General features: G+C 53.6%; 1 protein-coding gene across 6 annotated transcripts in view; it reads left to right on the top strand.

Annotated features, from left to right (window-relative positions):
- LOC119972765 (sperm-associated antigen 1-like) overlaps positions 1 to 23,910 on the top strand; it is a 179,118-nt gene that overhangs the window by 107,986 nt on the left and 47,222 nt on the right. For all 6 annotated transcript variants that reach the window (XM_038810095.1, XM_038810100.1, XM_038810097.1 and 3 more), the window contains exons 14-15: positions 1,762 to 1,934; positions 22,211 to 22,352. In XM_038810095.1, the coding sequence (XP_038666023.1) occupies positions 1,762 to 1,934; positions 22,211 to 22,352 (315 nt within the window). The remainder of the gene's footprint in view (positions 1 to 1,761; positions 1,935 to 22,210; positions 22,353 to 23,910) is intronic.

Genomic DNA, 23,910 nt, shown 5'->3' on the forward strand with positions numbered 1-23,910 from the left:
GACTGCTGGCTCGGGAAGAGAATACAAAAACAAATGAAATCTTGCTGTAAAATGCAGCTGGACATCCGGGCTACAAGCCCTGCTTGGTGTTGGGGTGATGTCCACAATGAAGTAATCATACCTACAGTCTGGATCAAATAGACTTTCCTCACTCCAGAATTTTAAATAGTCTTAAAACTGAAAATCTATCCAGGAGGATATAGTACCTGTTTTAAAAAGCCTACTTTCTATTTTAGTTTTAAATATTTAGATTTTGAATTTCAGAGCTTTTCTCTTTCACAATTTTGTCATTGCAAATAGCAGTGAGACAAAATGTAATACTAAAAGAGTTTGGTTGGGAGGAGATGAGAAGCCCTAGGAAAGTACCCAGAAGCTGCAAGAGTGCTGTGAAAAGGATATAGGAGAATCGGAGTTCATCGCATAAAGTCGTGGGAAAGTAACAACAAGCTGTGAGAGAACAGGGAGAAGATGAGGTAGTGTAAGGAATAACCACAAGGGAACAAGAAGAGCAGCAACAGCTGCTTGAGAATTGTAAACATGAAAATAGCCACAGGAGAACTGGGGGAGCAATGAACACCCATCCAAAAGTGCCAGACCACTGCTGATTCCGAAAAAATTAGAGCCAAACAAATATCTTTCTCTCTCCTGTCATTACATGCAGTCTAATGCTGGCAAGACCGCCTGCAGATACAAATCAGTTGTTAGTGCAAGAGCGGGGAAATGCATACACCTTTTATGCCTTTGTCTGCTAATGCCCAGTAATAAGAATTTGTTCAATAGTGTATTATTTATCCTCTAACTGGAACCATGTTTCATGTTGTCATCTTTTGTATCATGAAATGATGGGAGAAGATTTGTGACATTATGATATGATTAAAAGGGCAGCACAGTAGCATAGTGGTTAGCATAGTTGCTTCACAGCTCCAGGGTCCCAGGTTCAATTCCCAGCTTGGGCCACAGTCTGCGGAGTCTGCACGTTCTCCCCGTGTCTGCGTGGGTTCCTCCGGGGGCTCCAGTTTCCTCCCAGTCCAAAGATATGCAAGTTAGGTGGATTGGCCATGCTAAATTGCCCTTTGTGTCCAAAAAAAAGGTTGGGTGAGGTTACGGGAACAATGTGGAGGTGTGGGCTTGGGTAGGGTACTCTTTCCAAGGGCCGGTGCAGACTCGATGGGCCGAATGGCCTCTTTCTGCACTGTAAATTCTATGATTATTTGTAAATCCACCTACAAACTGGTAAATACATGAGCCTAGGCACATCTGATTGTGTGAACATAGAACATACAGTGCAGAAGGAGGCCATTCGGCCCATCGAGTCTGCACCGACCCACTTAAGCCCTCACTTCCACCCTATCCCCCAACCCAATAACCCCTCCTAACCTTTTTTGGAGACTAAGGGCAATGTAGCATGCCCAATCCACCTAACCTGCACGTCTTTGGACTGTGGGAGGAAACCGGAGCACCCAGAGGAAACCCACGACAGTGACCCAGCAGGGAATCTAACCTGGGACCCTGGCGCTGTGAAGCCACAGTGCTAACCACTGTGCTTCCGTGCTGCCCTAAAGAAGCTCAAGCATTTGTGCTTCAAGCATTTGAAGAGCAAGCATTTTAGATGTTTAACCAATTTTACAGTCAAGTTTTCCCAATTTATGCTAAGAAATTGGCTTTGCACCACTCAGATCTACACCAAAGAATATATTTTCTAGAAATATCCTTTAGACAATTTAAAACTGTTTTCCGTAACCATGAAATTTGCCTTTACAGGTTAACTAAGACTCTAATAGAAGAAGATGGCACAAAATGGAGAGAAAAGCTGTCACCTATCCCTGTAGTCCCTATATCTGCACATCTACATAGATGGGAGAAATATTCTATATCATCTGCTGGAAACGAAACCCAGACAACCAAGGAAAATCAGTACACATCGCCAGACCATGGTAATGGCAAAGCACCTCACATATAATTGATATCATTGCAAATATTGTGGATTGATTATTGAAATCTTGAGCTCATCATATATTGAAATTTGCTTTGATGGCTGGAACAAATAGTTCCTGTCACACCTGAAACAAAAGACGGAGTTCAGCCCAGGACAACTTCAACCTATCACTTACCGTCTAATTACTAACTGAAGTCAACTTGGATTAATAATATCCGTTCTGAATCTCACTGCAGAAGCTGAATACATAATTCAGGCCAATACTTTAGTGCACTGCTGCAGGTGGAATGCACTGTCAGAAGTGCCAACTTTTGAGTGAGACTTAAACGGAAATGTCTATACCAGTGGACATGACAGAACTTGTGTCATTGTCTGAAGAAGAGCAGTGATGTTCTCTGTGTGTCCTGGCTAACATTTAGCTCAAAAGCAACAACACCAAAATAGATCAACTTGCCTTTTATCTCAAGTATTGTTTGTGGGACTTTGCTGGGGGCACATTGGATGCCACATTTGTCACGAAACAATAATAACCACTTTAAATGTAATTTTTTGGTTGTGAAGTACTTGGAGATGTCCTGAGACCATGTAAGATGTTTGCAAAAGTGCATGTTCTTGATATCTGGTATAAAGAGGATGTTGCAGTGCATCTTTTTTTAAATTCCAAAACAGTAACTTTCATTTATATAGCTCCTTTATACTTCACCAAAGCATAATTAGACAAAAATAAATTGTTTTGGTCAAAAGGGTGGGACTTTAAATAGTGTCCTGAACAAGAGGGAGGGGAGAGGCATTGGTATCCAAGTGTTGCTCATTCTGGTGAGTGTGCTTTACACTCAATTGGCTCTGTTTTATTCCTTAGCTCTAGAGTCGCCAGGTATCCTTATGATACCGCCACGAGGTTCAAGTTCAGATCAATGACTCAATACACCAGTTAGTAAGATTCAATCAAACACATTTATTAATACACAGTAAATCGATACCCATGCAACTAATACTAACGGACTAAACTATTCCTACCACTATGAGCCAATACTTATCTTCGATAAGGGAACCCACTGGATCAGGGAACAATGGCCTCTTGTTCTGTCCTGAGACTGCAGGCTTCCCAGTTGGTACGGGCTAAGGGGTCAGGAGTGTCTATTCTCGTAGCGAGCGTTGGTTGACACTTACTTGTCGGTGTAGCTGTTGGCCAGGCCTCTCCTTCTCACGTTCAAGTTCTTAGAGAGCTGCTGCAAAGGTGTTCTGCTGGGAGGGCCAGCTAAGAGAGGGAGCTAAACTTGGGACCTGACTTTTATAGGTCTTAAGGGCTTTGCGCCCTTTTGGGCGGACCCCGATCCTACTGTCCACCGATTGGGTCTCATCCCAATCGATTGGTATGAATCCCCCAATACTGAGGCTGTCCCTCGATCGCGGGGCGGATCTTCCTAACTGGTTTGTTTCCTTTTGTTTCAGACCCCGTTGGCGCCGGGAAGTCTGACCTGCCATAGAATGTCCCAATTGTAGCTAATCGTTGTATCCATTGTTCCCGGGGATCGCTTCATTAATATGCAAACTGATGGTTTCGGTGCTGTCTGCTTTCTTTGCAGCCAGAATACACATGAACTTCTGCAAACTGCTTGCCTCTTTATAATTGTCCAGTTTTCCCTGTAACATAGAACATAGAACATAGAACAGTACAGCACAGAACAGGCCCTTCGGCCCTCAATGTTGTGCCGAGCCATGATCACCCCACTCAAACCCACGCATCCACCCTATACCCGTAACCCAACAACCCCCCCCCCCCAACCTTACTTTTATTAGGACACTACGGGCAATTTAGCATGGCCAATCCACCTAACCCGCACATCTTTGGACTGTGGGAGGAAACCGGAGCACCCGGAGGAAACCCACGCACACAGGGGGAGGACGTGCAGACTCCACACAGACAGTGACCCAGCCGGGAATCGAACTTGGGACCCTGGAGCTGTGAAGCATTGATGCTAACCACCATGCTACCCTGCTGCCCCAGAACCTTTGCGTTCTTCCATTTTGTGTGGGGAAGTGGCCAACCCAGGTGGCTACACTCCCTCCTTGTGATCCTAACGCGAAAGCGTGAAGGATCACACAATTACGGTGTCTTCGTTCCCTGACCTCAGCGAGTTCCATGGCCTCTGCACTTTCCTCAACTATGCAGAAAATTTTTACCTTACAATCTCTATTTGGCGCTATGTCATAAGGGGACATGCACTACAAAACAACAAACTGGAACCTCTAACTATCTGAAATAAACTACACTCACTGAAAACATACAAGCATATAAACTTCCTAACGTTATAAATAATAGTAACATTCACATTTCACCTTCTCTGACTCGGCAGTCGAGCTCTGAGTTAAACATCTTTACACAAAAACACATATCTTTATTCACAAACGACACGGAAAATTCTTTATTACATTTCGAGGGGTTCGGGGGCCTGGTGGAATCCGAAGATAGGGGAACTCATCCTATATACCGTCGAGGTGCGAGAGCGATAGGCTCTCCTTCGCCATTTCCTCATCCAAAGGGTCTGCACTATGATGCAGATTACTGCTATTGCCAAAAGTGATTCCACTACGTGTGACAAGGAGTACCAATTCATAAATTTGGTACACCAGGTTGGGTTACTGCTGCATGTTACTGGGCTTTGAGTGGTCTGTGGAAGTGAAACATTAACGGCCGATGGAGTGGGGGTAAGGGGGTTCGCGTTCGCGCGCAAAAATATACATATGACAGTGAAAAATACAGTTGGCGTAGTCATCTTCCTTCTCTCTTCTCTTCCTGTTCTCTTTTCGTGCTTTGATCTTGCTCTGACCCTGCTTTGGTCCCTCCTCGGAACGTACGAAAGCTATGGGATCAAGCATAGTGTCTGTTAGTGTTCTGCTTAATATCTTGAATTTTAGTATATCTGTCCTCTTGTGCCAAGTTTCCCTTTATGATTGGTCACTCCCTGTGACTCCCTCATTTTTTTTTCAAACCGAATTTAGGACCAGACATATACTTAAATACTGTACCACTGCGAGCCATCTCGCAGGCTTTGCAATTTACCATCCCAATGTTCCTGGATGTAAATAGCATGTGGAATTGGCAACCAAATATGTTTCGAAATGTGTTGCGTATGGGCCACGATGCATAAGATTTGGGTGGAATCCCTGGGTAGGGCGTGCTGTGCCGTACCCGAGCTTAGCTGACCAGAGGGGTGGTCCTCAGAGAGGACGGGTCCTCAATGCCGTTACTCCACTGCCTGAGCGACCTGAAACGAACAGGCAAGAATGTAGTCATCATGGGGTTTGCCTCTTCCATCCTTCAAACAGAAGAGCAGTTACGAAACTGGAGCTAGCAAGCTTTCAAGAGGTTTCGGCCGATATGCCTGTTGGCTGGGCCTCAGACATTTCAGCTGATAAGGTGTCTGGCAAATTCTTCTAGGTTTCTGTGTACAAACCCATCCCCCTCCGTCTCCCAAGTACAAACTTGGGGCGCGATTCTCCGCTCTCACGCCGGTTCGGAGAATAGCGGGCCGTGCCGATTTTCACGGCGACGCCTGTCTGACGCCCTCCCGCTATTCTCCGAACCCCGCACAAACTTCACTTCGGCATTCCTGACAAAGACCTCGACAGACCCCCCCGACACGACCAGAAGCCCGACTTTTTGGCCCCCCGCTCTTCTCCGGCCCGGATGGGCCGAAGTCCCGACGTCATCACGCAATGTTTTCACGCCGGCCAACTTTCAAGTCGGCTTTTCAAGTTCGTCAACCAGTCGTGCTGGCTGACGAGAGCATCGAGGAGGTGAGCGCACAGCTCAGCGTGCTGCTGGAGTCTGGCCACAACGGGGAAGGCATCCCCGAGAACGGGAGGGGGATCCAGAGCAGGGGGTGGGGGGGGGGGGGGGGGGGGGGGACTGAGGGGGAGTGTGGGAGATGGAGGGGGGGGGGGGGAGTGTGGGAGACGGAGAGGGGGGGTATGGGAGACTGAGGGGGGGGGAGTGGGAGACTGAGAGGGGGTAGTGGGAGACTGAGGGGGGTGGGGAGTGTGGGAGACGGAGGGGCGGGTGTGGGAGATGGAGGGGGGGAGTGTGGGAGACGGGGGGGGAGTGTGGGAGATGGAGGGGGGGAGTGTGGGAGATGGAGGGGGGGGGGGAGTGTGGGAGACGGAGAGGGGGAGTATGGGAGACGGGGGGGGGGGGAGTGTGGGAGATGGAGGGGGGGGGGAGTGTGGGAGACGGAGAGGGGGAGTATGGGAGACGGGGGGGGGGGGAGTGTGGGAGATGGAGGGGGGGAGTGTGGGAGACGGAGGGGGGGAGTGTGGGAGACGGAGGGGGGAGTGTGGGAGACGGAGGGGGGGAGTGGGAGACGGAGGGGGGGGGGAGTGTGGGAGACGGAGGGGGGGAGTGTGGGAGACGGAGGGGGGGAGTGTGGGAGACGGAGGGGGGGAGTGTGGGAGATGGGGGGGGGAGTGTGGGAGACGGAGGGGGACGGAGGGGGGAGTGTGGGAGACGGAGGGGGAGGGGGGAGTGTGGGAGACGGAGGGGGGAGTGTGGGAGACGGAGGGGGGAGTGTGGGAGACGGAGGGGGGGAAGTGTGGGAGACGGGGGGGGGGGGTGGGAGACGGAGGGGGGGAAGTGTGGGAGACGGGGGGGGGGGAGTGTGGGAGACTGAGGGGGGGGAGTGTGGGAGACGGAGGGGGATGGAGTGTGGGAGACGGAGGGGGATGGAGTGTGGGAGACGGAGGGGGATGGAGTGTGGGAGACGGAGGGGGGGAGTGTGGGAGACGGAGGGGGGGGAGTTTGGGGGACGGGGGGGGGAGTGTGGGAGATGGAGGGGGGGAGACTGGGGGGGTGTGGGAGACGGAGTGGGGAGTGTGGGAGACGGAGGGGGGGGAGTGTGGGAGACTGAGGGGGGAGAGTGTGGGAGACGGGGGGGGGAGTGTGGGAGACTGAGGGGGGGGAGTGTGGGAGACTGAGGGGGGGGAGTGTGGGAGACAGAGGGGGGGAGTGGGAGACTGAGGGGAGGGGAGAGTGTGGGAGACGGAGGGGAGAGTGTGGGAGACGGAGGGGAGAGTGTGGGAGACGGAGCGGAGAGTGTGGGAGACGGAGGGGCGAGTGTGGGAGACGGAGGGGCGAGTGTGGGGGACGGAGGGGCGAGTGTGGGGGACGGAGGGGCGAGTGTGGGGGACGGAGGGGAGAGTGTGGGGGACGGAGGGGAGAGTGTGGGAGACGGAGGGGAGAGTGTGGGGGACGGAGGAGAGAGTGTGGGAGACGGAGGGGAGAGTGTGGGAGACGGAGGGGAGAGTGTGGGAGACGGAGGGGAGAGTGTGGGGGAGACGGAGGGGAGAGTGTGGGAGACGGAGGGGAGAGTGTGGGAGACGGAGGGGAGAGTGTGGGAGACGGAGGGGAGAGTGTGGGAGACGGAGGGGGGGAGTGTGGGACACTGAGGGGGGGTGGGAGACGGAGTGGGGGAGACTGAGGGGTGGGGGGAGTGTGGGAGACGGAGGGGGGGGGAGTGTGGGAGACTGAGGGGGAGTGTGGGAGACGGAGGGGGGGAGTGTGGGAGACGGAGGGGGGGGGAGTGTGGGAGACGGAGGGGGGGAAGTGTGGGAGACGGAGGGGGAGTGTAGGAGACTGAGGGGGAGTGTGGGAGACGGAGGGTGGGAGTGTGGGAGACTGAGGGGGAGTGTGGGAGACGGGGGGGGGGGGGAGTGTGGGAGACGGAGGGGGTGGAGTGTGGGAGACCGGGGGGGGGGGGGGGGGGGGAGCGTGGGAGAGAGTGTGGGAGACGGAGGGGGGAGTGTGGGAGACGGAGGGGGGAGTGTGGGAGAAGGAGGGGGGGAGTGTGGGAGACGGAGGGGGGGAGTGTGGGAGACGGAGGGGGGGAGTGTGGGAGACGGAGGGAGGGACTGTGGGAGACGGAGGGGGGGGGAGTGTGGGAGACTGAGGGGGGGGGAGTGTGGGAGACTGAGGGGGGGGAGTGTGGGAGACTGAGGGGGGGAGTGTTGGAGACTGAGGGGGGGAGTGTGGGAGACGGTGTGGGGGAGACGGAGGGGGTGGAGTGTGGGAGACGGAGGGGGGGAGTGTGGGAGACGGAGGGGGGGAGTGTGGGAGACGGAGGGGGGGAGTGTGGGAGACGGAGGGGGGGAGTGTGGGAGACGGAGGGAGGGACTGTGGGAGACTGAGGGGGGGGGAGTGTGGGAGACTGAGGGGGGGGGAGTGTGGGAGACTGAGGGGGGGGGAGTGTGGGAGACTGAGGGGGGGAGTGTTGGAGACTGAGGGGGGGAGTGTGGGAGACGGTGTGGGGGAGACGGAGGGGGGGGAGTGTGGGAGACGGAGGGGGGGGTGTGTGGGAGACGGAGGGGGGGGAGTGTGCGAGACGGAGGGGGGGGGGAGTGTGGGAGACGGAGGGGGGGAGTGTGGGAGACTGAGGGGGGGGAGTGTGGGAGACTGAGGGGGGAGTGGGAGACTGAGGGGGGGGGAGTGTGGGAGATGGAATGGGGAGTGGGAGACTGAGGGGGGAGTGTGGGAGACGGAGGGGAGGGGAGTGTGGGAGACGGAGGGGAGGGGAGTGTGGGAGACGGAGGGGGGGGAGTGTGGGAGACGGAGGGGGGGGGAGTGTGGGAGACGGAGGGGGGGAGTGTGGGAGACGGAGGGGGGGGGGTGTGGGAGACGGAGGGGGGGGGTGTGGGAGACGGAGGGGGGGAGTGTGGGAGACTGGGGGGGGGAGTGTGGGAGACTGAGTGGGGAGTGTGGGAGATGGTGTGGGGGAGACGGAGGGGGGGGGAGTGTGGGAGACGGAGGGGAGAGTATGGGAGACGGAAGGGGGAGTGGGAGACTGAGGGGGGGTGTGGGAGACGGGAGTGTGGGAGACGGGAGTGTGGGAGACGGGGAGACTGGGGGGGTGGAGTATGGGAGACTGGAGGGGGGAGTGTGGGAGACGGAGGGGGGGGAGTGTGGGAGACGGAGGGGAGAGTATGGGAGACGGAAGGGGGAGTGGGAGACTGAGGGGGGGTGTGGGAGACGGGAGTGTGGGAGACGGGAGTGTGGGAGACGGGGAGACTGGGGGGGTGGAGTATGGGAGACTGGGGGGGTGGAGTATGGGAGACTGGAGGGGGGGGGGAGTGTGGGAGACTGGGGGGGGGGAGTGTGGGAGACTGGAGGGGGGGAGTGTGGGAGACTGGAGGGGGGGAGTGTGGGAGACTGGAGGGGGGGGAGTGTGGGAGACTGGAGGGGGGGGGAGTGTGGGAGACTGGGGGGGGGGGAGTGTGGGAGACTGGAGGGGGGGGAAGTGTGGGAGACTGGGGGGGGGAGTGTGGGAGACTGGAGGGGGGGGGAGTGTGGGAGACGGGGGGTGTGTGGGAGACGGAGGGGGAGAGTGTGGGAGACGGGGGGTGTGTGGGAGACGGAGGGGGAGAGTGTGGGAGACGGAGTGGGGGAGGGGGGAGGGGGAGGGGGGGAGTGGGAGACTGTGGGGGGGGGTAGGGAAAGAGTGAGCGAGTGACTCGTCCAACCCCGGTTACACAATGTCTGCCACCATGCCATGGCGTGCCGGTCACGAGGACACGGCCGCTGGTTGCCCTGTGGCTTACGGCCGCAGGCCACTGCCGCACCGGTGAGGAGGATGTAGTTGACTGCCCGTTGGATGCAGAAAGTGACCAGGGGTTAGGCTGCCCGCGTGTCAGCAGCGCGACCAGGTCACCGGGACACACTGGTATCCCATGGCAGGCGGCTGCCAAGGTGTCGACTAACCTCCGTCTAACATTTCCCGTTTCTCTGCCCCCCTCCACCCTTCTGTAGGTTAGCACAATGTCTGCGAACAGAACGGCTATGTTCAGCGCAGTGGTTGGCGCCGCTGCACTGCATTTGGCGATGCAGCAGCATCCACAGCCACAACCCGCAGTGGATGCAGGGCCAGCTGCATCAGCAGAGGGAAGGCGCCGAGGAGTTGCCAGTCGTCGAGCAGCAGCATGGGTGGGGGGGGGAGAGGAGGAGGAGGGGGAGGAGGAGAGAGTCAGGGTGCAGCCACAGTGCCATGGGCGACGACCAAGGCCGAGGGTGTACCGTGCCCGGATCTCTTTCCTAACAATGACGGACATCACCTGCAGGAGGATACTCCGGCTGAGTAGGGGGACGGTGACACATATCTGTCACCTCGTGGCGCACCTCGCCCCACGTGGAACGGGGAGAGGACACGCGATCCCGGTTGCCGTCAGGGTGACGGTCGCTCTTAACTTCTATGCGACCGGCTCCTTCCAGTCTCCGAGTGGGGACCTCTCCGGGATCTCCCAGTCATCGGTGCACAGGTGCATCCGCGATGTGACTGACGTCCCTCTATGCCATCGCCGATCGCTACGTCACCTTTCCCGAGGACCGAGCAAGTCAAGATTCAGGAGCTCGTGGATTTGCCAGCGTGGCCGGGTTACCGATGGTGCAGGGGGTAATCGATTGTGTTCACGTCCCCATGCGCCTGCCTGCAGGGGACAGGAAGGTCTTCACAAACAGGAGGGGGTCATACTCCATGAATATTCAGGTGGTATGCGACCCCCACATGAAGTTCATGAACGTCTGTGCAAGGTTCCCAGGGAGTGTGCATGACTCCTACATACTGGCGCAGTCGTACATCCCTGCGATGTTTGAGGGACGTCCCCCCCGGCTGAGGGGCTGGTTGCTGGGTGACAGGGGTTATCCGCTGAGGTCTTGGCTGATGACGCCTACACGGAGGCCTCAGACCAATGCGGAAACCCGACACAACGAGGCCCATGCAGCAACCAGGGTTGTGGTGGAGCGCTGCCTTGGCCTCCTGAAGATGAGATTCAGGTGCCTGGACCGCTCTGGAGGAGCCCTGCAGTACCAGCCCAACAGGTCGCTTGAATTGCTGTTGTCTGCTGTGCGCTGCACAACATCGCAATACAGAGGGGAGATGCCATGCTGCAGGAGGCGGAGAGAGAAGCCAGTGGCAGTGGTGCCAGCACAGAGGAGGAGGAGGAGGCTGGCGGAGTGGCGGGCGCAGCACGCAGACACGACCCAGGTGCTGGTGATGCCCAGGAGGTGGCACGACGGACACGGCGGGCACGCAATGCCTTGGTGGCAGCACGGTTCACGCGTCACATGCAACGAACACCAAACCACCACCTGCATTGCCAGTCGCGCAGAGGGTCAACACACAACTGCCACCACCACCACCCCCCCCCACACCCCCTCTCTGTGTACACTGCTCCACTTCGACATCACCCTTACCTGCGGCACAACGGTATGGCATAAAATTGATGGCTGTGTCAGCGGGTGTGATCAGTGCCATGTGGAATGATGACAGCCTGCTCTGCGATGAGCTGTGAACTCAGAATCGTTAGAGAGAGTCTGACCCATGGCAATAGCTGAACCATCCACCTTGGTGGCCGCTGAGTTCATCACGGACACTCCATCACGTGCCCGCGTGGGCTGGGGGGGGGGGGGGGGGGGGGAGAGGGACTACACACCCGGCACCGAAGTTTCACCGCTCGTCAACCCCAGCGACATTCGGTCACTATCACGATCCCTGTGGTTGTGGAACAATCACACGGTATTACAAGTAAGGTGGAACAGTGCGTTTAATGTTAACAGTAATTTACAGATGCCCTAGCCCCTACAACTAAACTGTGCCCTTCACCCGTGCCAACTTACTAAGTGTCTATCTTTGTTGCCTTACGGGCCCTACCACTACGTCTCAGTGATTCCCCAGATGATACAGCAGGAGTGGACGAGGACTGCTGCGAATCGCCCCCTTCGACTTATTTCTCCTTCGGCAAGCGTTTCCTAGGGCGACCCAGCCTTGATGGGCCAGGCTGCTCTGCGGGCGTCTCGGGTGATGTGCCACCCTGCTCTGCCCGCTGCCCACCCGATGCACCAGGGATGGGACGGGGGGAGGCCGAGCATTCCGGACATCCCGTGATGGAGTTAATGGGACGGGCCCCAAAACCTCCTCCCTCGGTGAGTCCGGTGGCCCCCGGGCCTCACTGTGGGACAGAGGTGCGAGCGGGGAGGTGCCCCGTCGCGCCACCGTCGCTGCCAGTCCTGGAGGCCTGCAACGGTCTCCACCAGGATCCGAAGGTTTGCAGAGACGGAGTCCAGGGAGTTAGACATTCCCGCCTGGGACTTTGCAATCTCAACCTGTGAGTGCACAACGCCATCCAGCATGGGTGTCAGGCGGTTGATGCTCTCCGCGACTGACTGCTGGGACTGTGCCATCGACTGCTGTGACTGTGCCAAGGCGTGCTGCGACTGGGCCATGACCTGCTGAGACTCGGCCAAGGCCCGCAGTGCGCCGGCAATGTCGTGTTGGCTCTGGCGCATTGCTGCCTGTGAGAGGGCAACCCTCTCCAGGGACGAGGATGACGCGTGCACATTAAGCCCAACGCCTTGCAGAACCTGACCCATTGCCTCCACCGCGGATGCCACCCGAGCGGTGTCAGCCTGGGTTGCTGCCATGAGTGGCACCACTCCCTGCTCCTGGACGCGGTTCGACTCCTCTAACTGCGTCTGCAGATGCTGGAAGACAGCCCTCATCCCGTCATTGTGTCCCTGGGTTTCTTGATGCATCGGCTGTGCGGGTGGGTTGAGTAACTCCAGGAACTCGGAAAACGTCTGGGAGCCAGCTGGATGCTGGGCCTGGCCTGCCTTCCGCCAGTCCGGGCCCTCGGCTGCTCCGACCTCCACCTGCTGTACCTGCTCAGCTGTGATGTGCGACCCAGACTGTGACCCAGGAGTCTCATCACTAAATAACCCAACCGGAGTGAGTGTCTCTGGGATGGTGGATGGTGTGGGAGATAGCTGTGCCGCAAGCTCGAGGTCGTCTTCGGTGCACGCCTCCTCTATTTCATCGGCCCACTGAGAGGCCGCAGGGTGTTCGCGGGCCATTTGTCTCTCTCCTTCTATCGCCGCCCTCTGGGCGTCCTGCTCCACAGATTCGGTTGGGGAGGATGGGACTCCCCGCTGATCAGGCACCCTCTGTCGTGCGGCCCTGGGTGCGGTGGGGGCAGATGCCTGTCTCCGCCTGGAGGCAGATGGCCCTGGTCGTACTGCATCACGTTCTAGGGAAGAAATGAAACGGGTTATTTAGAGACGCTCGGCCAGGCGCTGGACGGTCCCAGTGGGCAGAGTGTGAAGGGACAGAGGATGGGGGAGGTGTCCCAGTGGGCAGAGTGTGAAGGGACAGAGGATTGGGGGGGGGGGGGGGGGTTGTTTGTCATGCAGGGTTGTCTTACTTGGTGCAGCTCCGCCAACCTCGCATTGCGCGACCTCCCGGGTGGCAGATCCCCCAACAAAGTCCAGTGCCCTCTGCTCGAACGTGGTGAGGGGGTGTAGAATGGGCAAACCCCCTCCAGTCTTGTTCCGCTCACGGTTGTTGTGAGCGGTCTTGTCCTGTTTGGGGGGGGGGGGGCATAGGTAGATCATTACAATACGGCAGGTATCAGCAGGCCGTTCAGATACTGGCACAAGTTGGGGGTCAAGTTGTAACAAGACCATTGCATCTCCAGGGGGGCCAGAGTGCTGGGTCTGTGACTACTTAGTGAACCACCCTCCACTCACTCTGCCCCATTCCCCCTCTACCCCCCGTGCCAGGGGGGGAGGTGGGTGATTAAGTAAAGGGGGGGGAGGGATGGTTGTGACCCGGGGCACCCTCTTGGCACTTACCCTGGCAGCCCTGGTGAGGTCGTGCAGCTTTTTGCGGCACTGCTCCCCAGAGCGAGGGGTCTGCCCCACAGCACTCACGGCAGCAGCCACCTCTCGCCAGGCCTGGCGCACCACGCTTGCAGGGTGGCGATACCCTCTTCTCGGGCGGATGATGCCCCTCCTTTGCTCAACTTCATCGAGCAGCGTCTCAACGTCAGCCTCTGTGAACCTCTGGGCTGCACTCCGTGGTTCCGACATCTCTGGCCTCCCGTTTCTGTGCTCGCCCGCGCCTTTTTACGACGTCGGGCGGCATCACGTGGGCGTGTTCGTGGCGTCGCCGCGTTCCGACGTCATCTGGCACGTAATTGCCGCGGCCCCGTTCCTAGCCCATTTCCCGGGCGTGAATACCGCGGGAACGGGGCCATATCGGGCCGTTGCCCGTTTTCACGTCCGACTTCACGATTTTCCGCGGGTGCGGAGAATCGCGCCCTTGGTGTCTGGCCGCAGAGCTGCTGTTCCTGGAAAAAACAAACAAACATGCAACACAAAACGTGCAGGTTCCATCAGTAAGAAGGATACCGTAAATTACATTTGGCTTGGGGTGTAACTAGCATATGGAGTCAGTGCAGTGTGACCGAAGAAGAGAGGAAGGTGGAGAGAAACAAAAATGAATTGGCATTGCTGAGGTATCCCTGCCATGAGAAGTGGTGGGTAAGCGCTCATAGTTTGCATGGGGCAGCTGGGACCTTGTAGCTGCTGTGGGTGGTGTTCTCTTTCATATCTGGGGGCGGGTCTAGCTGGTGGTGGGGGTCTCCTGCAATCTCGGGCGAAGTGTCCTGGCTGCCCACAGTTGTAACATGACCCCTGGGGCACATAAGGTGGAGCAGGCACTCTGGTGCATTGCTCCCTTGGGTATGGTTCCCCAGGTGGGGGGTCGGGGCTGTTGGTTTCGTTGCTGGTTCAAGGGGCATTGGTGGGCTGATTCCACTGCTGTTTCAGGGGGGCTTGACATTCTCGTGCGTAATGTCCTAATTGTCCGCAATTATAACACTCCTGGGATTTGGTCTGCTGTGGGCTGTTCCTTCCCTCATTTACACATGCGGGGTTTTGATGTGTTTTAACTGGATGCATGTCTGCCTCTGCCTGTCCTTCCTTGGGTTTTATAAATTCAGTTTTGCCTTGTACTGATTGCTCCCAAGCGTGGGACAACCTTTTTAAAACCCATTTCTCATTATGAGTTTCCTCTGAGGGGTCGTAGTTAGCACAGGCTCTTTGTCCTGCATCTGTGGCCTGGGAGATAAGGGTGCGGGTCCATTTGGCCGTATTGTCTGGGGTTAGATAGGCGCGATCTATGTTCCCAAATACTGCCGTGAAATGTATCCACAGCCTTCCTGCAAATGCTGTGGGGTGCTTGGTTTTCTTTTGCCTACACTTGTTTAGGCCTTCTACGGGGTCACCCCTGTTATATCCTATTGCATCCAGAATCGCTGTATGCATCTCTTCTAGGGTGCCTCTTCTAACAATCTGTGGGTCTGGAAGAGCTGCTACTACTGAGGGATCTAGACTTAAAACGGTGAGCTTCGCCTGCTCACGCTCGTCCAGGCCGTACATGGTCGCCTGTTGCTTTACTCTCGCGAAGAATTGGTGGGGGTCTGAGGTGGGGAGGAACGGTGTGATCTTGTCGCACGCGTCCCGTAATTGGGTCACGGTTAAGGGGGTGGTGTAAGTGGAATCGGGTGCGGCGTCTGCGGATGCTTTGCGTTGGGTGGTGGCTGGGTTCATGGGTGCGGGTGCTATCTGTTCTGTGGGGGGTTGGGGTGCTTTCCTCTTCTGCTGCTTTTCTAGCGCACATGTTCCCTGAACATATCGCAGTGCTGTGTTGTTTAATTCCTGCCAATCTGGGGCATTTTCGTCCCCTAATTGTGTCCCAAATGTGGTTTGGAACCTATTTTGAACAGAAAGCGGAGATTGTAGTTCCGCAATCTGCTTTCGGCATTTAGCGTGGTCCACTGAGATTTGCCTTTGCTCAGTGGTGGCACCATGGAGTGCTCTTAAAGCTGCCTTCAGGTCGCTGCATTGCTTCTGCAATGCCTCTACCTGCTTCTCGGATTCTTCTCTTATCAAGACTGCGCGCTGCATATCCTGATAGGCCTTTTCATACTGTGTTTGGGAGCTGCTTAAGTGTGCCAGACAAGACTGGTGTGCCCTCTTGGCATCATCCACCTCTACATCTTTTGCTGCAAGCCTCCTTCTTAACTCTATATTCTCTCTTTCGATGTCACTGACATCCACTTTACTCATTCTGTTTCTCTCCTCTAAATCTGCACGGAGCGTCCTGACGAACTCCTCTGTGCCTCGCAATTGTGCCAAGCAGGACACAATTGCCATCGGCTTACGTGCTTTACTCAAACTCCTTTTGTGAATCTCACACAGGTTCTCCCACCAAGTATGTCCTCTACTCCCGGGACCTGTTTCCTCATTCGAACAGAATTCGCTCCAATGGGGCCATCCTTTCCCTTTGAGGTATTTTCTCATCTCCAGTTCCCAAATGGGACACTATCCTACTCTGCTGCTGGTTGCTGCGACCACGAATTACTGGGGGTGCATGAGGCGTTACATTGCCTGCATGGCCATCTCTCCTCTCTCTTAAATTTAGAACAAGGGATGCTAAGGCGGTGTTATAAAATACGGGTACGGCTTTCGCTAATTTCCGAAGTATAAACTCCCGACAGTTTTTTGCAACAAATCTCTCGGTTTTACCTTATAACCCTGTTAGTTACGCATGCAAAAACACACTTCCGAATTGTGAGGATTGATGTGAACTACTTGAACACTTGTGGTTTTTCCTTTTCCCAATTGGATTTCTGATTCAAACTGCTGGGTTCTCTCGGAGTGGGGGGGCCACTTATAGTCGAGTCCCGTCAGAGTTCGCCACTAAATTTTGCTCATTCTGGTGAGTGTGCTTTACACTCAATTGGCTCTATTTTATTCCTTAGCTCTAGAGTCGCCAGGTATCCTTATGATACCGCCACGAGGTTCAAGTTCAGATCAATGACTCAATACACCAGTTAGTAAGATTCAATCAAACACATTTATTAATACACAGTAAATCGATACTCATGCAACTAATACTAACGGACTAAACAATTCCTACCACTATGAGCCAATACTTATCTTCGATAAGGGAACCCACTGGATCAGGGAACAATCGCCTCTTGTTCTGTCCTGAGACTGCAGGCTTCCCAGTTGGTATGGGCTAAGGGGTCAGGAGTGTCTATTCTCGTAGCGAGCGTTGGTTGACACTTACTTGTCGGTGTAGTTGTTGGCCAGGCCTCTCCTTCTCGCGTTCAAGTTCTTAGAGAGCTGCTGCAAAGGTGTTCTGCTGGGAGGGCCGGCTAAGAGAGGGAGCTAAACTTGGGACCTGACTTTTAGAGGTCCCAAGGGCTTTGCGCCCTTTTGGGCGGACCCCGATCCTACTGTCCACCGATTGGGTCTCATCCCAATCGATTGGTATGAATCCCCCAATACTGAGGCTGTCCCTCGATCGCAGGGCGGATCTTCCTAACTGGTTTGTTTCCTTTTGTTTTAGACCCCATTGGCGCCGGGAAGTCTGACCTGCCATAGAATGTCCCAATTGTAGCTAATCGTTGTATCCATTGTTCCCGGGGATCGCTTCATTAATATGTGAACTGCTGGTTTCGGTGCTGTCTGCTTTCTTTGCAGCCAGAATACACATGAACTTCTGCAAACTGCTTGCCTTTTTATAATTGTCCAGTTTTCCCTGTAACCTTTGCGTTCTTCCATTTTGTGTGGGGAAGTGGCCAACCCAGGTGGCTACACTAGGAGGAAAACTAGGGCATGGGGCCGAGAGAGCCAGGTTACTAATGAAGAAGTGAACTCCTCAAAATAAATTTTAATAGCATTGTGCACAGCTGTTAATTCTTATTCGGTATATGCAAAATAATGTTTTGAATACTTTACATGCAAATAACAGCTGTGCGAGCATTGATACTCTCTTTGTTTACTATGAATATTTTCAACTCCCTATCATTATGAGAGGATACATAAAATAACTACATGTGAATTAGTCTTTACTTCTCAACAACTGGACACTACTGCACTAGGTTGTGCAAAGATAGATCCTACTAACGCCGAATAAACATTGTATTCACCATGAATTCTAAGTATTTGTAAAACTGTAAAAGTATCACTGCAGCCCTCAAAATTCACCATTATTTCACTGATGAAAAATCTTGAAATAAGCTCTTCAAGAATGAATCACTTTTCCATTGGTTCTGGCCACAAATCACTGTTGGGCCTCTTCAAAGAGTTAATCGCCACAGCGACCATGACAGCTATCATCAATTGTTGTAAAAACCCACCTGGTTCACTAATGTCCTTTAGGGAAGAAAATCTGTCAACTTTACCTATCCTGGCCGACATGTGATTCCAGGTCTACAGTACTGTGGTTGACTCTTAACTGCCTTCTGGTCTAGCAAGCAACTCCATTTAAGGGCAATTAGGGATGGGCAACAAATGCTGGCCTTGTTAGTGACACCCACATCTCTTGAAAGAATAAAGAAGTTGATGAGCCATCAATTGCACGTGAGACGAGTTGCTGTACAAAAGTTAGGCTTTAATAAGCTAGAACTTAGCCCTGCGGTCGACTACAATAAATAGACGACCGCCGGGCATTCTGACTATTTATACCTCGGTATGGAGGCGTGGTTAACTCAGCCTCTCGACCAATCGGAGAGCCGTCACATGACTGGTCTCAACCAATCGGTCGAGAGGCACATCACCGACCAGGGCCAATGGTAAGCCGGTGTTCTGCACCAATGGCAGACAGCTATGCAAATCATACACCACATTCACCCCTTGCGGAGAAAGAAGCCGGGGGGAGGGGGAGAGAGAGAGAGAACTGGTGGTATGAGTAGCAGCCGGGAGAACAAAAATTTTCTCCTCTTTTATTACATTTTTGGCTTCCCACTGTCCCAGACAATTAGCAATAGTACACAAAGTCCCAACAAAGTCCATGGAGCTGTTGTAATTTAAACCGATTCGATCAGTCTTTTCGTGGCCCGTGACGTTCTGGCAGACCGCCGCAGTGGAGTAGGTGACGTCGGTTCAGCCGATGGTGGTGGTTCCGCTGATGTCCTGGAGTCCGGGAGCGATGGTCCTTAAACAGTCTCCATCAGCCGAGCTGGCTGTGGAGACGCCATGGATGGGGAAGGGGTGGCCTGGGTGGGGCGCTGGGGGGGAAAAAACAGGGCGGGGTCTGTGGTGAAGGGGGGGAAGGCCGCACGCCGGCAGGTGCCAGGTCCCGGAGGGAGACCGTGTCCTGCCGACCGTCGGGGTACTCCACATACGCATACTGCGGGTTAGCGTGGAGTAACTGGACTTGTTCCACCAACGGGTCGGACTTGTTCACCCACACATGCTTCCGGAGCAAGATGGGTCCGGGGGCGGCCAGCCACGTCGGGAGAGGGGATCCGGAGGACGACTTCCTGGGGAAGACAAGAAGACGTTCATGAGGTGTCTGATTTGTTGCGGTACAGAGGAGTGAGCGGATAGAATGTAGGGCATCGGGGATAATCTCTTGCCATCGGGAAATAGTGAGATCTCTGGACCGGAGGGCCAGTATTATGGTCTTCCAGATGGTACCATTCTCCCGCTCGACCTGTCCGTTACCCCGGGGTGCTGGTCGTCCTGCTAGAGGCAATGCCCCTGTTGAGCAGGAATTGACGCAGCTCGTCGTTCATAAAGGAGGACCCCCCGATCGCTGTGTATGTACGCGGGGTAGCCGAACAGGGGGAAGATGGAGAGGAGGGCCTTAATGACGGTCGATGTGGTCATGTCGGGGCAGGGAATGGCGAAGGGGAAGCGGGAGAATTCGTCGATTACCGCCAGGAAGTAAATGTTGCGGTTGTTAGAGGGAAGGGGCCCCTTGAAGTCAATGCTGAGACGTTCAAAGGGGCGGGATGCTTTGATCAGATGTGCGCACTCGGGGCGGTAGAAGTGCGGTTTGCACTCTGTGCAGATGTGGCAGTCACGGGTTACTGTCCTGACTTCCGCGATGGAGAAAGGCAGGTTGCGGGCCTTAATAAAATGGTAGAGACGGGTCACCCCTGGATGGCAGAGGTCCGCGTGGAGGGAGCGGAGGCTGTCTATCTGCGTGCTGGCGCAGGTACCGCGGGACAGGGCATCAGGAGGCTCATTGAGCCAAGGGAAAGTGGGAAGTTTGATGCTAAATTGGCTCAGTGGCAGGAAGCAAAGAGTAATGGTCGCCGGGTATTTTTGTGACCGGAAGGTTGTTATATACCAATGATTGAGCCTTAAATGTAGGGCACATCATTTAAGATGTTTGCAGCCGGGGGGACACTGACAGTCAGGGACCTATACACGGACGACAGGATCGCAACACTGGACGAACTGACAGAGAAATTTCAGCTAGCTGGGGGGAACGAGCTACGGTACCTGCAGCTCAAAAACTTCCTACGAAAGGAGACAAGGACGTACCCACAACCGCCACGACAGACACTATTGGAAGACCTACTGGACGCAAGTATCCTAGAGAAAGGGAACTGTAGTGACATGTATGACCGACTGGTAGACAGGGACGACACCGTACTGGACGCAACAAGAAGGAAATGGGAGGACGACCTGGGGATGGAGATAGGGTGGGGACTCTGGAGCGAAGCACTGCATAGGGTCAACTCCACCTCCACGTGCGCAAGGCTCAGCCTGACGCAACTAAAAGTGGTACATAGAGCCCACTTAACGAGAAACCGTATGAGTAGGTTCTTCCCGGAGGTGGAGGACAAATGTGAGCGGTGCCAGAGAGGCCCGGCCAACCACGCCCACATGTTCTGGTCTTGCCCCAGACTTGTGGAGTACTGGACAGCCTTCTTCGAGGCTATGTCCAAAGTGGTGGGGGTGAGGGTGGAGCCATGCCCGATAGTGGCGGTCTTCGGGGTTTCAGACCAGCCAGATCTATTCCTGGGGAGGAGGGCGGACGCCCTTGCCTTTGCCTCCCTGATTGCCCGCCGTAAAATCCTGTTTGGCTGGCGGTCAGCAGCACCACCCAGAGCTGCAGACTGGCTGTCCGACCTCTCGGAATCTCTCCAAATGGAGAAAATCAAATTCGCCATCCGGGGGTCGGACAACGGCTTCCACAGAACGTGGGAGCCATTCATGCAACTGTTCCGGGACCTGTTTGTAGCCAACGTACATGAGGAAGAATAGTCGGGTGGCCAAGAACCAGGGAAAAATGGGCGGGAATCGGGGGAAGGTAGCGGGGGGGGGGGGGGGGGGGGGGGGGGGCTACGGGCTCGGTATGGGGGTTTGATGGCAAGCCAAGGCCCAAAACCAAACTATAAATAAATGCCTATAAACATGTGCCTCGGCCATATTGGGGAATGTAAAATATGTATGCTGGCTAAAGGGGGCGGCCACAATTATTGTTATGAAGATGCTTACCTGTAAATATTCATGTAAAATTTTTGTGTTTTCCTTTTTTTTTTTCTCTCTCTCTAATAACTTGTAATTTGTCATATATAAAATATGAAAACTCAATAAAAAAACATTTATAAAAAAAAAGATGTTTGCAGCCAATAGGAAATTGACCATGTAGTTGATATGATGAAGAAAGTTGCATATTACAGGAAGATGTCATTGTTTATATATCAGGTTGGCAGGTAAAATGGCAAATGGAATTCAATCTGGAAAATTGTGAGTTAAAGTTCTGTGGAGGACAAACAAAGAAAGGAAATGGACAATAAATGATAGGAATCCGAGGAGTGTAGAGGAATGGAAGGACATTGGAGAGCATGTTCAGAGACCCTGAAGTTAGGAGGACAGACAGATAAGATAATCGAAAAAGGATATATTTCTTTATTAACCAAGGCATAGAGTATAAGACTAGGGAGGTTATGCCAGAAGTGCATAGAACATTAATTAGACGACAACTGGAGTATCGTATATAGTTCTGATCACCACATTTCAGCAAGGATGTGGTTGCACTAGAGATGATACAGAACAGATTTAAAAGAATGTTGCCAAAAATTGAAAGTTATAGCTATGAGGAGAGATTAGATAGCCTTGGATTCTTTTCTTTTGAATAGAGGGCATTGAAGAGAGGTTTGATTGGAGTGTGTACAATTATGAGGAACCTAGATAGAATGGATAGGAAGGAACTATTTCTATTAGTAAAGAGATCAATAATGAGGGATCATTGATTTTAAAAATTGGTAAAATAATCAGAGGGGAATAGGGTCATTCTTTTCACGCAGGCAGGAATGTGGGTCTGGAACTCACTGCCTTAATGGGGCAGTAAAGGCAGAAACCCTCATTGCGTTAAAAAAATTATTTGGTGCTATAAACTACAGTGCTACAGACCAAGAGTTAGAAGGTAAGATTAAGCAGATATACTTTTTTGGTCGGCATATGATATGTAAAACGGGCCAAATAACTCCTATGCTGTAAATCTTTCTACATTCCTATGTATAATAAACATTCTGATTGCTTTCTAAAGGACAGTTAGATATGCAGCAAAGCACTTGAAGATCTTGAACCACTCAGATCATTTATTATTGAAGTTTATGTTTTGTATGCATTTCTTTCAGGTAAAAATGTAGAAGAGAATTTTATTTCCTTGAAGCAGGAAGCGAACAGTTTTGTGAAGAAGACCCAGTACAAAGAAGCCATTGCTAAGTACAGTGAATGTTTAAAACTGAAATCCAATGATTGTACAATTTACACAAACAGGTAAGAAATATAACCTCCGATTCTATTAATACCTATAATTTCATAGCATGTGGAAAAGAAGAAGGCCTCATGGTAGCTGACTCACAGGAGTGGCATGAAAGCTTAACAAAACACACCCTAGCTGTTTGAACTTTTAACTCCTATTCAGCCTTAAATATCCTTTAGGCACAGTAATAAAGAGTTTGAAGTGAGTAACAGCTGTGTCCCTCCTGTAAATTAATCCCTCCCTCTCAAGTCAGTTTTTCCTCAAATGTTGACATGAAGAACCATATGTTTATCATTAATGATTACTTTAGTTGCCGCAAGTAAATCAAAGAGGCATGTTCTGAAATTGCACAGCTCTCCTGACAGTATGGAGGCGCATAGGGGTAAATGTAGGTTTTAAAATCAGGTCTGTAGGCATATGCATCAGTTTTGCATTGTCATAACAAACCAGCTTTAATTTATAATCTCAAAAATGACATTAATTGGCCCTGTGCCAAATGTCACATTCTTTTGGCAAGTTTCACACTGAATATTCACCCCACTCACATAAAATAGGCACAATGTGACTTAAGCTCTTGGGCTGGACAGTTGAAATTAAATTTGTAAAAGTTAAGTTTACATAGAACATAGAACAGTACAGCACAGAACAGGCCCTTCGGCCCTCAATGTTGTGCCGAGCCATGATCACCCTACTCAAACCCACGTATCCACCCTATACCCGTAACCCAACAACCCCCCCTTAACCTTACTTTAATTAGGACACTACGGGCAATTTAGCATGGCCAATCCACCTAACCCGCACATCTTTGGACTGTGGGAGGAAACCGGAGCACCCGGTGGAAACCCACGCACACAGGGGGAGGACGTGCAGACTCCACACAGACAGTGACCCAGCTGGGAATCGAACCTGGGACCCTGGAGCTGTGAAGCATTTATGCTAACCACCATGCTACCCTGCTGCCCCAACGTTGGTTAAGTTGACAGGTCCCCCTCCCCTCTTGGGTTCTTCGCAGGGCAGAGGACTCGCCAGTAACCCCCACCCCTCTGGAGCACCAGCTGTCTCCTCCTGGTGAGACTGGCAACGCTGGCGCCTCTGCCACCACCTCCCAGGCAGTGTTCAGGAGGGCAGGCTTGAGTCTGTGGCCCACATTGGGGAAGAGGGTATCCCTCCGCTTTTCACTGGCATGGAGCTGTGGGTCCACCTCGTCACCGACCTCGGGGAAGGTCTCTGAGCCATCTTGGTGGCTGCAGTGAGTGTGTGTTAAATGGAGCACTTAAAAACAGCTCCAGCTGCCAGGCTCTTTGGCGCTAACTCCAAACTGGACCAGAATTGTTTGGAATTCGCGCCAGCAGGGTGCTGCTCCATTACCATGTCCTGAATAGCACCCCCAATGGGAAAGCGAGCTTCACACAATTCAGTCCCGGCGTCAACAGTTAGGGCCCAATCGAACGGCCTCGTCACACTTCTAACAGGTGACGCGACAAGGCCGTTAAATCTCGCAATCTGGATCTCACCCTCACTGTCAGCTCAGCTTGTCCGTGCATTAAATGAAGGTAAGTGCGACCTCAGCGG

Source organism: Scyliorhinus canicula, chromosome 10 (assembly GCF_902713615.1).
Source record: "Scyliorhinus canicula chromosome 10, sScyCan1.1, whole genome shotgun sequence".
NCBI lineage: Eukaryota > Metazoa > Chordata > Chondrichthyes > Carcharhiniformes > Scyliorhinidae > Scyliorhinus > Scyliorhinus canicula.